The sequence below is a fragment of the Stegastes partitus genome, unplaced genomic scaffold (genome assembly GCF_000690725.1).
Source record: "Stegastes partitus isolate 25-593 unplaced genomic scaffold, Stegastes_partitus-1.0.2 Scaffold2355, whole genome shotgun sequence".
Lineage (NCBI taxonomy): Eukaryota > Metazoa > Chordata > Actinopteri > Pomacentridae > Stegastes > Stegastes partitus.
The window spans coordinates 70113-87800 of record NW_007580086.1 but is presented as its reverse complement, the minus strand read 5'-3'; the positions used below and the strand labels follow the sequence as shown (position 1 = coordinate 87800).

The 17688-nt window shown below is 40.3% G+C and overlaps 1 protein-coding gene across 4 annotated transcripts in view; it reads left to right on the top strand.

Annotated features, from left to right (window-relative positions):
• The window catches only part of cdc42bpab (CDC42 binding protein kinase alpha (DMPK-like) b), a 97354-nt gene that overhangs the window by 19698 nt on the left and 59968 nt on the right, over positions 1 to 17688 (top strand). For all 4 annotated transcript variants that reach the window (XM_008304935.1, XM_008304936.1, XM_008304934.1 and 1 more), the window contains exon 2: positions 13880 to 13971. In XM_008304935.1, coding sequence (XP_008303157.1) covers positions 13880 to 13971 — 92 coding nt within the window. The remainder of the gene's footprint in view (positions 1 to 13879; positions 13972 to 17688) is intronic.

Here is a 17688-nt window from a genome sequence, read left to right as displayed (position 1 = left end):
TCTGATACGTGGTGTCCTGAAATCAAATCTGAATCTAAAATTACTTTTAAATCTGGAAAAAAAACAAATGGGGGCACTGTATTTTCACTGTCAATTCAGTTCACTTCATACCAGACTTAAGCTTCCTGTCCTTTGTCACTGATGTGCAGATGACACATAGCTGACAGTTTAGCTGGATTTGATGAAGCGGATGAAGTTAACTGCATCAATTTATAGTTTTCTTATTAAAATGATGCAGTTCAAGCGGGAAAGTGTTTCCGACCAACGTCACCGTTTCAGTATTTTCTATAAAAGCCGAAGTTGATGTGTGTGTACTGTTGTAGTAAAAGGAAACAAGTGGAGTACTTTACTGTTGTTGTGAATGTCTCAAGCTGTGTAGAAAAACTTTTGCGATAACGTTAGCAGAAACACCATGCTGACACAGGTATTTTGAAACAGATCATGGATGATATTTTAATATTTTTTTCTTTACCTGAACACGGTTGGTGAAAGTTCCCTAGTGTTAACATTAGGGCTGAATTGAAGAAAATTTTCACCCAATCAAGCGAGTTAACATGTACACTGTGGCGGTCTCAGTTGTCAGTGCTGGTGTAGTCTGTGATGGGCTTCTTTACAAAATACTGAACCTGTATCTTGGAAAGATTATTAAATGAAAAAATAAAAATGTGTCTTAAAACACTTGCCTTTTTTGAAGATAAAATGTAAGATCATTCCAGTATGTGTGCGCTGAACCTTGGTGTTTGAGTTCTGCTTTTTTCTATTAGCATAATAATTTGTGAATCCATTCTTAATAATGGAAGATAAGACCTCTAGTTCTTAAATGAATTGATTTTTCTTTGAGCCAACCCTTCTAAATAAAATTTCAATCATCAGTCAGGAATCCCTCAAGCAAATCTCATTCCGTGAGGTGAAACACTACACTTTCTTCTTAGCTGCGTAATCGTACACAAAGCAGGGTAACAACACAGCAGGCTGGAAATTTTAACAAATCCTGTTGTGTCTTGTAATTACTCTACACTTGGTAGACTTTGATTTATGTATAGCCCTGGTTATTCCCTCCATTTTTATTGCAAATGCAGAATCTGAGATACTCTACTGAGATACTTGACCTTGTGCTGACTGGCTTCTCTTATTAACTTTTTTTCATAATATAATATCATAGATACAAGTAAAACACTGTAAAGATTTCAGGCAGCATTGCGCAGGACGGGTCAAAATGTTTTGTAGGATGTGAAGGTAGCTTGAGGCTTGAAACGTGTGTGACAAGCTAAAATTTCAAAGCCGGCCCCATTGAGAACCAAAAATATCTAAATTAGGCTACAATGTTCTTTCGGTTAACTATAGCCGTTTCTTCCATGCTACAAGGTGCTACTTCTTGTTTTGGTGCCATCATTCGTCCCAAAATTGGTGTCAAGAGGGTGTACCACATAAATACTTAAGGGCAAAGTAAATTACATAAACACTTAATTTTCACTTGAGTTTCCTACATTGGATCTGGGTAGTTCTGGCCTGGTTTTTCTGCCTGGCTTTGTCACCTGCATGCTTGCCATAGCTTCAGGTCCTTCCTGTCGGCATCAGCGTAAGCACACCAAGCTGGGCAGGTCTCCAGCTCATGAAAAGGATCTTGGGTTACCTCCATCATGACATCTATTGCCACAGGGAGCCTGCAGATGAACACATCCTAACGTTGAATAGAAAAGACTTGGGTCATGTGTAGAGTAAATGGCACTCTGGTTGTTTGGGGGGTGTATGTGCGTGTGAATGGTTTACCTTAGCATGTGTGTATACAGAAAGTGTAGTTTTACCATCACCAACATCTTTTCTGAAATGTCCCTCCTGCCACTCCTCTGTAATCTTTTATTTTCTTTCCTCTCTTTGCTGCTCCTCCCTTCTTCTCTCACCACTTCCTAGCCTATCTTCCCATCCGCCTCCCTCTCTGTTATTTCTTTTCCTTTATCTCTTCCCCTTCTCCTCCCTTTCCTCACCCGTTTTGTTCTTCTTCCATGTTCTTTTTTCTGTTGATGTTCCAGCTCTCTTTACCTTTAATCTGTCTAATCTCAACCTTGGGATCTGATATTCCCTCTAAATCCAGCTAAATGTCATCACTATTGTCACCCATTAAACTTTTGCTTCAAGGCTCTTAAAAAATGGACAACAAGTGGATGCGTTTATCCATTTGGGTGGATCCATTTATAGTATGGGTGGTCCCAATGGGAATCAAATCCTTAAATGGTGCAGTGTCAGTGCTGGGCTGTACCAGTTGAGCTGCAGAGGGCTGTAGCACAGAAACAACCCCCCCTATTTTCCACAAGCTACCGACATCCAGAGAGGGGAAAAAAAAAAAAAATCAGAGAGAGGATGAGCCCAGAAAAGGCAATAGGAAACTTGTGCTGTAATATCTGTCAGAATGTTGTGACATGTTGGTGCTGGGGAACCACTGGCAATAAAGTCCTACTTTTGTTTAAGTGACTGGTGACTTTAATTTAACTGATCTTGAAATTTATGAAGTGTTGCTGGAAGTTGACGAGGTACCACAGCACAACTGCGCTGTTCTGTGTGACTGTGCCAACTGGAATTTTTATGCGCTCCGTATTGGAAAATATCGTCTGGGTTGCTGAACATTCCCACAACCCGGTATTCCTAGCTCTGGCTCTTGTAACCACTCTGTAGTGTTTTTCCTTTCAGGCTGATGTGGGAGCTCTGGCTTGTGAATTCACTAAAAGGCTGCCATAAAGTCATTTGTTCCTGGGATTGAGCAGCAAGTGTTTCTGCTGGCAGTAAAAGCGGAAGATTCATACAGCTGTTGGTGTCTGTTTTTCTGGTGGCCACCTCCATGCATGCAGCTCTTCACAGAGTAGAGGTGGACTCGGGGCAAACATCACATAAAAAGCAGTTCAGTGTTTTCATTTGATATTATAGTACTCTTTTGGTAACGGACTTGTACACCCTGCAGTAGATCGCTGTCCCTCTGTAATAATGCCAGCTGAGAAGCCTTATGTTTGTACTCTCTGCAGAATAGGGCTGCACATTTAAAGATGTTTGTCATGCAACGCTACAATAGCATTACCTTCATACTTGGCAGAGTTGAAGCATTTTTCAAATCACTCAGGAAAAAAAAACTAAAACGTTCAGGGAGACTTCCTTCATATTTTGAAAACAATTGTCCTTTTATGAAACACAGAACTCTTCTGTAATATATTACACATGACTGCTTAGCCTGCCCTCATTTCGTTTGTGTCGATGACGACCAATAAAAATGTTATGCTCACTCCTTTTCAGTAATCTGACAGTAACTAAATGTGTTGGCTTCATGTCTGAATGTGCACCATGCTCACTTATGTAGAAGTCGTGACGGCGATCTTACTAAGTTAGACCTAGTAACATTTAGTATCTTTTTCAACACAGCACAAGTCTGAACTGCACCCTGTAGCAGTCACTGAAAGGCATGCACAAGCAACGGTACTGAGTTTTTTGAAGTGATTTGAGAACGACTTTTCCTACATTTCGTGACATCACAAAACATTCAATTTGCTCTACAATTGTAAATATGTAAGTCTTCTATCAACTAAAATATTCATTAAGATAAAAGTTTATTACGATTAAATACAGACACTATAAAAGAGTTTATTAAATACCTGCAGCATCAGACAATGACTGAGCTCCATTACAGCTGCCATGATATTTTAAATTTTTAAGATTATCATCACACATGAACAGAATTGTCAGTGATTAGGGAAATCATGAATACGCTAGGCAGTTAGTTATTGGAACAGGTTAATATGATTGATGTTAATTTAGATTTAGTCCTTTGTTCATTATTGTGCCATTATGTATTACTTGCTAATCTCATGTGAATGACTAATATTGTACAGTATCTATCAACATCAATTTTGTGGGTATATCTTGATGAAGCTGGGAGGAACATTAAGAGAAAAGTGACCCATGTCTGAAAGACAGAACTGTCACGTTAACAAACTGATGAAGAAGCAAAGTTACATATTCCATGTCTGAGAACAGCTTTTGATTAGAGCTCTTTTTACCTCAGTCTTACTGTTCTAGACTGTTCTAACCTTCCAGCTCCATCTGAAGATGAGACGTCGCTCACTGCACTTACACATGTCCGCTAAAATAAATATTGTTCCAGATCATCGCACAAGATCCAGATATGGAACATAATCATGAAGGTTTCGTTTTCCAGGTTGCTGCAAGTTGTGATTCACTTATTATACCTTGTAATTTAATCAGGATTGTCTGTGTGACTTCAATTGTGCGGCACTGTCCTTACCTCCACATCCTGCTGTCTTATCACTGTCATCGCACTGTTACTATCAATACCGAGCACAGAAACAATGCAGCACCTGGTACTTGCACCACCAACAGAGTGGCAGACAGTAAGGAAGCCCAGCCAAGCTGGGTAACATGGCCTGGCAGGCTCCTTTCATATTCGCTCTTTATCTGCAGATGGTATCGGGAGGCTGTGTTGACACAGAATTGTGTAAATCAACTTGTTTGCGATGTGGGTTGAACAGGTCGATGTACGGGCTTGGAATATTCTTTGAAGTACTGGGAAAACTTCCTGTACAGACAGCAGAAACTGATGTAGCCCTGCCTCTCCAAGCCAGATTTTCTCACGTTGCTGGCTTGGGTGTATGCTCACTGCAGCAGTCTTTGAGCTGTAACACACACTGATCTGATCTATTGTTTTGTCAAAAACCCTGCCTCCCTCCTTTTCTTTGGTGTTTGTGGTTTCTTAATATTTTGGGAACATCCTGTTTGTGTGTTTAATGCTGTGGGGCACAGATTGTTTAGTTTAAAGCCTCTGACCATTCCTGCCCTCTTATTAGTGTGACCAGGCAGGAAAGACAGACTGAAGTAGACAGGAGAGACCTAAAATGAGAAAGACAGACAGACAAAGGACTGAAGCAAGTGGTTGGATTGGAGAACTTAGAGGGGTGAGAAATGTAGGAAAAGACATGAAGGCATGGAAAGAGAGTGAAACGGGTAGGGATGGCAGAGAAAGGAAAATGGCATTGAGGGAAATTTGAGGTTGGTTGTGGTGGAGTGGAGGGGGCGGGGAGGGTTACTGCAGACAGACAGCACTGGGAATTCTGGTGTCGCTGGTGTGTAGCCTAGCATTAAATGCAATTTAATGCTCCAAGGCATGTTTACATGCTATGTAAGTGATTCCTAGTTTCCTTTCATGAATTTCCGGTACTTATCAATGATTTAATGGTGTATCCCCACCACTCTGGTAGCCTACATGCATCATACATGCCAAAATATGTGTTGGGGTTCTGTTATTGCCCCATGGCATCACCTGGGGGTATCCAACAGCTGTGCATGTGTCATGTGAGAGAGACATGCAACGACCTTTTATTGGAGCTGGTCATGTTTCCCTGCACACATCTGTTGCGAGAGCCTCTGGTTGTGACATAAAGAGGCCTGGTTCTATTTCCATCTGTAATTTGGGTAATTTACTGGATGTTTTTAAGCTACTTGCAATTGAATTGCTAAAAGGGCTGTGTTTTTGAAGTGCCTCTGGCACTGAGTCACTTTCCCTTTTAAGGACTAGGTTATTAGAATCACACCGCTTAATTTTTCCTTTGATGACCTCGATGTGCTATTTACTCAGCCCTTACTTGATTGTATTTATTCTGCCTGTATTTAACCAGGAAGCACTTTTGTAGCAGACCAAAGGCTCGCATTTATACAAAAATAGAGCGTAATGGGTGTGTAACTTTTTTTTTTTTTTTTAACTTTGCTAATTTTTCTAAAAATAGAAAGTGAATACCTAATTCTTCCCGTTTCAGATGAGTAGGTTTAATAGACAGTTTTCTGGGCTGGTATAAACCCAGAAACCCATTACACTTTGTGTCAGGAATGATGGGATGATGATCTCATTTCGAGGGCAGAAGTTGCTGTAGCAGGAAAATGATACAGGAGCTGGTGGGCCTGGCTTCAGATGGCTTTGGGCTTTTTGCTGACACAGTGGTGCTGAAATGTCACATACATAGCCATTTTGAATGGGAAGGTAATGTAACAGACAGACTGTCCTGCACCATAATTTGGGAAAAGCCATGTGAGCATCTGAAACTGCAAGCTTGTACATTTACTTGTCTTCAACAAAAAATGAACAGAAGAATATTTTGTGATCATTAAACGGTGAGTCCAAAGTTCAAAAAAAAAAGCAAAAACAAAGTTAGGCCTTAGTCATGACTGGCCATTTATGACCTTGGCACAATAACAGGCCAATGTTATTCAGGCCTATCATTTGCTTCTTTTTTATGGCACGGAGTATTTCCTCTACAAAGGTTTACACAGTCTAGGAAAACTCCCAGCCTGCCTCTGAGGTGTGGTCGGTTCACCCCCTCCTGCAGATCAGCTTCGGTCAGATGGAGGTAAAGGCCATCCACGGGTCTCTTTCTCTCCTCTGCCATTCTCCCTCTTCATGTCAGATCTGGGAAAGCCTCTCTTTCTCCCTCTCAATCTCTCCGTCTCCCTTGTCTCTCTTGCAAGCAGCATTTTTGTGTCGTTACCTCACCCGTTATGGCTTCCAGATGTCCCTGCGTCCCACTCTGAAATCGGGGATGGGGCGGGAGTGTGATGCGGATGTGAGAGTTGGACACTTACTGTAACTGGCTCAGCTGCTGACTGGGCCTGAGTGTGTGATGCCTTTTCTGTCCCTGTCTCTCCTCTCTTGCTTTTTCTCAGTCTTACCCAGTTTCTCCCATGAGCTAATATTTATTCTATTATTTTCCCTTCTGTCTCAGTGATTTTTTTCTCTCTTTCCTTGTTCATATCCCTCACTTGTCTTCTGTGCTTTTTAGTTTTTCCCTTCTTGCGAAATTTAGACCAGAAGCAAGAGGATCACTGGAAGTGCCCATCTATTCAGCCTTGCTAACTTTATGGCCATCATTAACATCACCTGTCCTGTCAGGTTATATTTAGACTAATATGTGTTCATTTTAAAATGTGCAATTCCTCCTACTCGCATCTTCACTTCGCTGCCATTTTCAGTCCCATAGAGCAGGAACGTTGGGCCCAATTTTAATTTGAACACTCCAGGGTTATGTTGTAGCCTGGACTACCGCAGGAGCTATATATATATATTTTAATAAAGGTATAATGTTTGACAAAATGCATTTCTCAATGAAGCATTGTTGTGTGGAAATTTCTGGTCGTAGTTCTCGTAATTGCTGTCCTTCCTTCTTAGTATTTTCTACAAAGAGAAATGAACCCCCTACTTTACACCACTGGCAACCAAAGGCTAAGTGTATGTAAATGTGACATGTACTTTCGCATGCATATATTCCTGAAACAAAGCTAAAACGCCTGTCTGGATGGAGAGATTAGTCTGGCTGTTTCCTCTGTATAGCAACTGGAAATGTGTGGATAATATACACAAATGTAGACAGATTGATACAAGATATACCACTAAAAACAACTTAAAAAGTTGCTAGAAAGGCTACATGAAGAAAGAGTATGCATTTTAAAATTGTGTTTTTATTACTCCTGCAGATCAAACATTTGGATGTTCACAGGAATCCAGAAAACTCTCAATTCTAAAAGACTTGATGTGAAATAAATCATTTGTTGAAAAGTTGTGTAACGGATGAGCAACAGACATCTAAAATAATTCAGAAACAATTTGGGTGTGTATTGCTTTTAGCCTCTTTGTCTCCATGTTTTTGTCCACCTGGATCATCATTCTTTGTCTGTTGCTCTTTGTAGTTTCTCAGTGACTGTCCACAGAAAACCAAAAAATACACTGGCAATATGTGGATAGTGGCTATATGCATGACTCACAGGTAGCATGCCCAAATTAGCCCTAAACCACACACAAACAGTCCCTCTAACATACATATAATATGTATACACCCACAACCCGGTGTCATGTGGGAATGGTTACTTCTGAACATGCCCTGTGGTCTGTTTGCGTGAGTAATTCTCAAGTTTGAGCTGCAGTTTGAAAAGTTTAAACATCTTATGACATAAATGCACCCTTACTGTTCAGTCATGTGCATGGTGTCACACACTGTACTAAGATTTGGAAACACTATTGTTGGCTTCAGATGACTTTTGTTGTTTGTTTTCCTGTAATATTGACTAAGTGGTGGGTGTGGCAGTTGTACATGTAGTACATTCACAGCAGCTCTGCAACAGTCAGCGTACTTGTAATAGTGCAATACTTAAAATAGTTTCCTAACTCATTATGTAAACTAATTAAACATTTAAATGAACAAGAAAAAGTAACAAAATACACATTTGTGAAATATTTTCTTTATTATATATATTTAGAAGTGACTTGTAGATTTAACTTTATTACACAACAATAATCTAGTTACACCCAGGACTGAGTCACACACAGAAACTATGCATGTGTAATAGAGATTACAATACTTGTTATACATATGCACTCACAAATTTCACATGAACACACCCCTGAGGCATAGCATGGAGGAGACCCAGGCTGGGGCCTGTTGTGTGGATTGAGCGTATCTTTTTTGGGGCAGTTGCTAAGTGAACACACTTGCCCGTAGTTACTAAATTTCACACAAAAATGGGTCTTACTTCTCTTGTCGGCACCGAGTGAGATGGGCTTGATAAGCACTCAGTATTTTGGGCTAAACCAGTCTGGCTATGTGGATTAGGTGGCGTCACTCATGTTTTTCCAGTTTCTCTGCATCCTAAGGCCTACCACTAAACATGTGTGTGTGTGTTTTGCATTGTACAGGCTGCAAGTGTATTTGTAACTTCCAGTAAGTGTGTGTATGTGCTCATCGTTTGTCTGCGGATCGATGTCTTCCCCACAAAGCACGCAGTACATTTAATGAGACTGACATGTCATCTTTTTCCAATCTTGGCTCACTTGCCATACACATTGCAAAACTCTGAAAACAAAGGGCTCCAGTCATGCTAAAGCTCAGATAGTCACCTTCCCAAGTGCTGCCACGTGTTCCTACCACACCTTGTTGTAGCAACAGTTGCTGTGTTTAGGTCTACCTGTATATTTTGCTTATGAGTTAAGTTGTATGACCTAACTGTATGGTAATTTTTTTCTTTTAAAAAAAAAGGGATGTAGCATGTCGATATGAATCCATCTCAGCTATGGAAAAAGTAGACACACTGATCCCGGGTTTAATGTTGGGAGTTGGTTAGTACAGGCATTTCTTGTTTGAGTGTGGGTGTTTTGACCCTGTGTTCTGACTTATGGGCCTAGTATTTCCAAAACACATACATACTAGTACACATTATCAAGAGATAAGATAGGCTGTTTATGAACCTCATGGGGTTTTTTCGTGGAGCCCAACGCTGCGTTGTGTCAGTTGCTTTGATTGCATTTTGCATCTAATCCATTTAAGTGATTCTGTAATGAATGATTTTCTTGTTACAATTAATGAAGTGTTTATTACTGCTACATATTGCTACCATTTTTTCTGCCAGACCTAAAGTACCATTGTGAAAATTAGCCAACTCTGGTACAATGCATCAAATGGTAAGATTTATCTTTAATATTACACATTGTCCCTCAAAAACAAAGTCAGTAAGTAACTTATGTGTGTGCAGAAGTCAGAATAGTGACTTAATAGCTGCTGTGCGCCTGCTGTTGAGGTGATGGCCAATTATTTTTTTCTTTCTAGAAAAACAATTTCTGTAATTTGTTTTGTCTGTTTTGATGTAGTATTTCTACCAAGGCCCAGCGTTGGATATCTTTGATGATGTGTTGGATGTAAATGTAGGAAACTAGACCTGGTTGTGTGTGTGCGTACATATTTGTATGTGTCTATGGTGGTATGTGTTGCTTTGTTGTGGACAGGGCCTGTGGGCTCCTGGCTCAGAGATGAAAGACATTTCTCATGTGGCTGGTTTAGTGGAGCTCCTGAGTCAGCGTGCAGCTACTAATCAGGGTTTTCTCCCTCTTTGCTAGCCTGACTCTGTTCCATCCCCCCCAAAATCTATGGCCTGCCACCCTGTTAGCTCCGGCTTGTGTAATTAAGAATTAAACCAGAGGTGAAGTGGATGTATTTTAGCCTTTAGCCCTGGTATAAAGATACCAGTGGCCAACTCTTCCTTGTCAGATCAGTTTATATGAAGTAGATGTGGTAAGGAAGCAAGGCGGAGGACACGGAAGCTTAAAGAGATGGGCTAGTTGTCTCCCAAACAACACTTTGTTGTTGAAGATTTTCCGTATAAACCCTTCTGAGTCAAGATGACAACTGAATGTGAAGCAGCAACAGTGTCCACGGTTCTGCATCTAAAAATAACATGAGTCTACATCAGATATTTTAACTCTTCAGGGCAGATTACACCCATTGTGCTAATAGGGATAAAAGTTTGATTGCACAATAAAGAATTAATGACGCCTACCTCTTGAGACATATTGAGATTTATTGAAACTTCAGTGTTTACTAGCAGCTGTAGTTGTGTCATCATATTTAATGCATTTTGACTATTGACAAAATTTGAGCTCATACAATTTTAAAATATCTAAGTTAACGCTTATGACAAAAAGAAATACCTAAAGTAAGAGACCATTATAAAAAAACAGCTGCAATTTAATTGTATTACTCTTACTTTGCATTTGCATAAATAATAAGCAAATAGTTAAGGATTCTGATATCTTTTGTGATATCACAGACATGATATACATTTTGAAGCCATAAAAATATCTATGTGCACATTAGCTGGAATAAAGGTAAGAATCCAGTTATAAACAATCCGTGGATGACAAAACCTTTTGAATATAAAGTCTTACTCTGAAGCTCTGTAAAAGCAAAAGTGGAGAGAAAATTACTCCTGGGCTTTAATAGTAAAAAAACAGCCACATTAAATTGGATTTAAATCGTTTGCTTCTCCGGCATAATTGTGTAGCTTTGATACATGAATTAAAATGCTCGTTGCTAGATATTATCTTTACCCCCACAAACATGCCATGTCAGGTCGGAGATTCTGAAATGAAATAGTGTTCTGGCAGAGATGCATCTGAAAAGAATCAGATGTGCCGTGGAAAGCAGGATTACCATCAGCCCTGAGCCAAATGGTGGTAAATCTGACTACTTGCTCATGACTTTGTCTGCCTGCCAGCCACTATGGTTGTTAACATGCAATCAGCCTGTCCTGAATAAAAAACACAGACTCTTATCTCTATAGAAGGCCAGATTTCTTTTACAGAACCACATTTTTCAATATTACATGCAAAAAGAGTATGTCTTTGCACATTGAGATGGGGTTCACATGAGACAGACTGTCTGTACTGTAGACTTCATAGCTACTTACATGCACAATGTTGTTTCTAACAGTGAAACTTTGGTCTTTCCAGGTCAGCAATGCCATGTATTATTCTCTCCTCCTGCCTTAGTATTTTAATTGGAAATGGTACTGTTAGGATGTTAAATAAACCCTAAAAAAGGAGAAGCAAAGAATACTTTGTGCGAAAGAACAATTCAGTTGTGTCATAGCCCTGTTCATCATAATGTTTTGCAGACTTGTGGTGAAGTCTGATCAGTTGCCTGAAGCGTGCTCACCAACCCAAATATAACATGGTTGATCAACCACTAGACATAACTTCAGTGTTTCTGGTCTGCTTGCTCTGTGAGCTGGTCTGCAAGAAAAGAAATTATATGACTAAGCCTTTTTCCCATGTCAGGTGTTTCCCAGCCCCCTTTTCAGTGTCACGGATGAGTTGCTTGTGTGTTTTTGGGCTGCAGAAATTCGTGCCAAGACACTGCAAACTACACTGGCCCTCGCTTTCCCTGTGCCCTGTGGTCATAGCAGGCCAGCCCAGCTGTCAGGAGGGAGTGTGAGGAAGACTGAGAGCGGGAGATTGTTGAGCTATGAGTGACCTGTTTGTTTTATTTCGGCAGGCATTTCCCTGTTTCACAGTGGGAGAATGCCTTTTTCTTCAACACTAGAGGTTCTGTAAAGTCATGGCAACCAGATGAGTTTAGCATGATGTTTGCCCAGTGAGGGGATTGCAGATTGGCTGATGTTCAGCTTTTTCTCTTTCTTTCTCTCTTTCCAACATACTCATATTCTGCAGCAGCCAGAAACAAAAAAGGATGTTTGTATAGTGGATGGAGATTTTGTCTTTTGTTAACCAAGGGGGCTACTGTATATAAAAGTCAAACACTGAGATGTGTTTGTACATGAATGCTCGCTTGTCTGAATGCTAATAATACTAAATGGGGCTAATCTTGCAGTTGAAAACCACTAAAGCACTGTTTAAATGTAGACAGGCAGTAAGTAAATAAGAAAGCCTAATTTTATTTGTACAGTGTCTTTTAAAAACTGGGATACAAAGTGCTTATCAAGAGAATAAAGAATCAAAGAAGAGTAAAGATAGCATTACAGCAAGAGTCATACTTATAATCATAAAGATTTCATTATATTGCTCTATGTTATCAGAAAATCAGTGTATCATTGTAACCAATATGCTGACCTTGGTGAACTTGCAGCCAATCCAGGTTATGCTTGGCATGCTGGGATCATGTAAACCAGGAAGTGGTTGAATGGCTTTCCACAAATGAGGGAAATGCTGACTTTGTCTGCTTTAGATGAAATCTGGTTGGCTTTGTAAGAGAACGTTTGCGACCCTTGCAGATCCCTCCCAAGTCCTTTTTCTCCACCAGGAACCATAACTGCAGGCACAACAATAGCTAGCTTTATCATTCGGCCTCTGTGTGTCCGGTGTCATGTGCTATAAAGAGGACCAGGTGGTCACTAACGCTATGATAGAGTCCATTTAGAATGGCACGGAGCCTGAGTTATGGGAACGCTGTGTTTGTTTGCAGTGGGTTAATATGAGGTATACAACAATGTGGGTTTCCATAAGCACAGGTCATTTTTTGGCTTTCACAGAAAAGTCACAGAACTGTTTATTTAAAAAAAAACTGAGAGACACTCCTAGTAAAACTATCAGGGATAGTCTAGCTTTATTTAAGCAGATTGGTCTTCAGCGGTGATCATCACAGACTCCCATTGCTTGTGTGATGCAGCTTATAGTGATACAATTTGATTTAGTCAATTGGAACTTTAAAGTCCCTCTCTGATCATTAATGTAACCATTTGTGTGTGTCAAATTTATATATGTTTCGTCATCAAAATAATCCTGTCTTGCCTTAGAATGGCCTACGCGTGCCTCTGAACGTCCTCTATAATGTGCAGATAAAATAACTTAATAATAAAAATGTGTGCAGCTAGTGATTATAAAACTATCTGATCTGCAGTGAAACAGTGTGCATGCTTTTTTTTATTCCCATGCATCTGCATAGGATTGCAACTGATTGGATCATTTGTCTTTATCTCTTTTTGTTATTCCAAACTTTAGTGCTGCTCTGATTAATTACTCTGAAGCGAACATGCTATTATATCAGTCACTCAGTTACTGGTGCTGATTTGAGTTGGACAGATCGTATCTCATTATCAGTGTGATTAGAGGATGACGTGACGGTTTAAGCAATCACCTCACTCATTAAGTTGCTCATTTTTTTCCTGACTTTTAACAAGACTAATATAATAACATTATTATTTCATGAAAGTGCATAATTTCCTGGAGGCGCTGTGACTTTTAGACAGGGCCATTATGTATAAAATACTGTGGGAAGCCCTGATAGTCATGATAAGGGCCAAATATAGCCCTGCCTGGGTGTACTTGCTATTTTCCTGTGCTTTCCATATCTTATTCTGTGATTCATTCAGCAGATCCCACATACACCCTCCATTGCTATTAAATTCTTCATGACAAAGATTTATGATAATTTATACTAGCTTTGATGTTATATTTTCCAGAAAAGACTCTGTCCTCTTTGCTTAATGTCCTTTATATGTCACTTTTGGCAGATTTGAATTAACTTGACCTCTGTTCTCTTTCTCTCTACAGCCAAACCCTTCACTTCCAAAGTGAAGCAGATGCGCCTGCACAAGGAAGACTTTGAGATACTCAAAGTGATTGGACGAGGAGCCTTCGGAGAGGTACTACATCTTCTGTTTTTTACACTCCACTTAACCATGCAGCAATCCATTACCATGCAGGCTGATACCCCGCAATTTGGCTCTTTCCTTTTTCTTCAAGAACCAGATGTTGCAATTGGTTTCTTGTTGATACGCTGTCTGCACCGAATGTATTTTGTCTGCTCGTCTGTTTTGACAGGCGACATGTCAAAATGTGGAACTTCTTCCCTGAGGCAGAGATTTTACAATGTGATCTCAGGACAATAGCTGCTAGTAACAGGCTATTCTCTTGTGCCCTTATGCCTTCATACCTGAAGTGTAACAGGCAAGAGTGTTGTTGCGTTTCATAGTGGATTACTTTCTGCTGCATTCCAGCAGCAGTGCGTAGTATTGGTCCGCCACATGAGCATGACTCTACTTGCAGCTTAAACAAAACTTTAGAAATGTTTTTTCACTCTTAACTTGTGAACAGAAAATGAATTACAGAACCAGAGAAGACGTCCACTTTGGCTTTAAATACTTTTGTTTATTCAGTTTCTCGATTTATGTGTGCCTGTAGGGAACCTGAAATACGTTTGTCACTGAGTTTCAGGTAATGATGTCAAAGCTGGGGAATGTTGGAGGGACAGGTATTGTGGTCCTTAGCCAAGAGTCTTGCATAATGTCAGTGTCCTTGTACCTTGTAGTTGACAGTTTTTACCGTTGTGTTGCGTGATGATGCCTCATAATAAACTTTATTAGAAAATGTGGGGCTGCAGTGTTGATTATTGTTATTTTAGGCCACGTTGCATGTTTCAAGCATTTCATCTCTGAAACTATTACACCACCTCCCAAAAACAAGTTACAGAATTCCTTTCAAAACATTCTTAAACACTCCAATAGGTGGAGAGAAAGCAGAGAGAAACCCCAAAAAAGTGGTTCATAGATTGACAGATGAGGATATCCAGCATGTTGCTGCAGTACCAACACACAATACTAACATGCTCACTTGAGCTGCTCCAAGGCGTGCTGGTATGTGCATGTGTGAGTCATGTGACTGTGTGTGTGTGTTTCAGGCTTGTGTTCAGCGATGTGGTGTGACCCATGAATGGTGCTACCTCGTTGTAACTTTCCAATGCCCTCTCACTAGGCCAGCTGTGCTTCTGCAAGGTTTACATGGCAGAAAAAATTTAATTAACTTGATAATCGTCCCGTGGCTCTATTTAATCACCTCACAGAAATATATACACGCCTCAAACATCTTGTTGTAAATTGGATGTAACCATAAAAGTAAAGTAACTTGTGTATATGGATATGTTATCAGTGGCTCTATAGATAATGCCACATCTTTTTTAATGTTCTATTTGCTTCGTGCTTTCGTGAGCTTTTCCATCTGGCTTCGTAAAAATAAAGAGAAATTAAATGGCGTTGACTATACAGATATTTGCCCCAAGCACTGTTCTTAACAGCAGTCTAACAACTTTCTGCAAGTTTGGAAGCACCACTAACTTTAGGCATCTGACAGGTCCTGCGACGAATGTTTGCCAGTTTTTCTTTATGGCTGTTAGAAATTAAAAACAAAACAGACTGTGAAATTAACCCGATCTCAGCACATAAGGAGAAACTTGACAGATATTTCTCTCTCAAAGTTAAGACATGCTCACACTACAAGGTTAGTAGTGGTGTCTCTCACACTACATTATTAAGACTATCATGACGGCATTGGGAAGCAGATGTACACAAAAGGGATAGTAATAAAATGTTGCAGTGAGTAGAAAACAAAAGCAGAAGGCTGCAAGAGTCTCGATGAAAAAATGGTTGGGAAGATGTGGTCACAAGTTGTCTATTTTTTCAGCCAAAACTGGAGGCGAGATTTTAACTATCAGTTTTTATTATTTGTTGCTTATGTTAGCCTCAAGGACTAGAAGTTGTAGTGTTGCTTTCCAAGAGAGTTTGCAGCACTAGATGTAATAATTGAAACCATCCTAAATTTTAACTTGGATTTATTAAACAAGTTTGACGTCTCGAGGCGGCTCCACTCTGTGAGTAGTTTAGGAGGCTACAGACTAGAGCTGTGAACTCCTCACATTACCAAATAATCTGGACCAAACATCAGTCCTGATTTCTCCTCCATATGTCGAAAATGGGGGCAAATCTACCTAAAGTTCTTGTTGTTTCAGCCCGACTTCACATTTTCCTGCATTTTTGTTTGCAGTGATACCTTTAGGTCCCTCAGTGGTGTCACAAACTAACAGGAACAATTGCCAGATTTTTTTATTTTTTTTGTAGCTGTTGCAGAGTAAGATAGTCTTTCTATGTTCCACACGGAAGACAGTGATGACAGGCTGAAAGTCAGACCACGCAAACGCACAAAATGTGTATTTTGGGAAGGCCTCGAGTGGAAAAGAGATAGTGGTAGCAGACAGCGAAGGAGACAGCCTCAGATGGGCAGACTCAGACACAGGAAAACAAAGTAAAGAAAAAATACTTGAGTGTCAGAGAGGGAGTCGAAAGAGCTTGAGTGCAGGATGTTTTGATTTTATCCTCCCATTGTCAGCAGCAGGCAGAGAAATGGCGCTGGTGCGTGATGTTGTGGAGCTCGTCTGATGAATGGACCAGTGTGTACTGGCTTACTGCCTGTGAGAACGCTCCCATTAGAACGCAGTTGCCTCTTCATCAACTGAAGCGGGCCAAACGGTGCTCAGTCTGGTGTAGTTGGTGGTTAGGACTTGAGTCAAACAATGCTAAAGTTACAGGTTTCCAACCGCTGACTTTGCTAAAGATGTATGTCATCATGGGAACTGTAACTTTGGAGTCACTTGCAAGAAGTCGGTTTTGTACATTTTTCAGCTGTGTCGCATTGGGTCACTAGTCAGCAGCCGCATGCTTGGAAATATGGTCTTGGTTGTTAAGTCTGTCGGTTCTGTAGCCATTTTGGCAGAAAGATGGCTTATTTTCAGTCTTAAAAATACTTAGTCTGTAAGTAGATTAACTGCTGTGGGTTGTTTCCTGCCTGTTCTAACTGATAAAACCAATTTTGAACACACAGTCGATACTCTCAGCTAACAAATCATCCTCAGTGACTGCAGAACGCAGAAAACACCTACAACGCATACTTTCTCTTATGAATACAGACAGAAATAGTCTTGCTTAGTCTTGCTTGGTTCCTGTAGTGGACACCAGGCCTGACACGGAGGACAAGATGAAGGAAAGAACAGTCGGGAGATGGAGGATAAGACAAAAACAGCCAAGCCTTGCCAAAAACAGTGCACTCCCCCCTGTTCTCCTGTCTTCCTCTTTCGTTCCTCCTCTCCTCTGGTGAGGGATCACTAGGGGAAATCCAAACACTGCAGGAATGTTATCATTGTATTGCATTAGCAGCATTCCCCCGGCTAATTTAATAGACTGCAGACCCCTCTGTTGCACAGGGTGACTGTGTTTGTTTCACTACTCTTCTGTGTGTTAGTGTTCACTTTAAAATTCCACGCTGCCTGTTTACTTGTTTTTTTCTGGATTTTTTAGATTCTTTTTATTTTATCCATTTATGCATTTTTCTATGTGGGATTTTGAAAAACCAAAGTCCTTAATTTAGTTGAAGATTCCAAAGGAAAAGGATTTTTTCTTTATGGGTCACTGGAGTAGAAGAAATGAAAGAGAATGAGACATCACAAAGACATAAGTTTGCATGAAACGTGCGCTTTGGCTGTCAGCTCGCAGTGGTCTGTCACAGCAGCTTGCGCAGCTCCTTTTTTGGCAAAA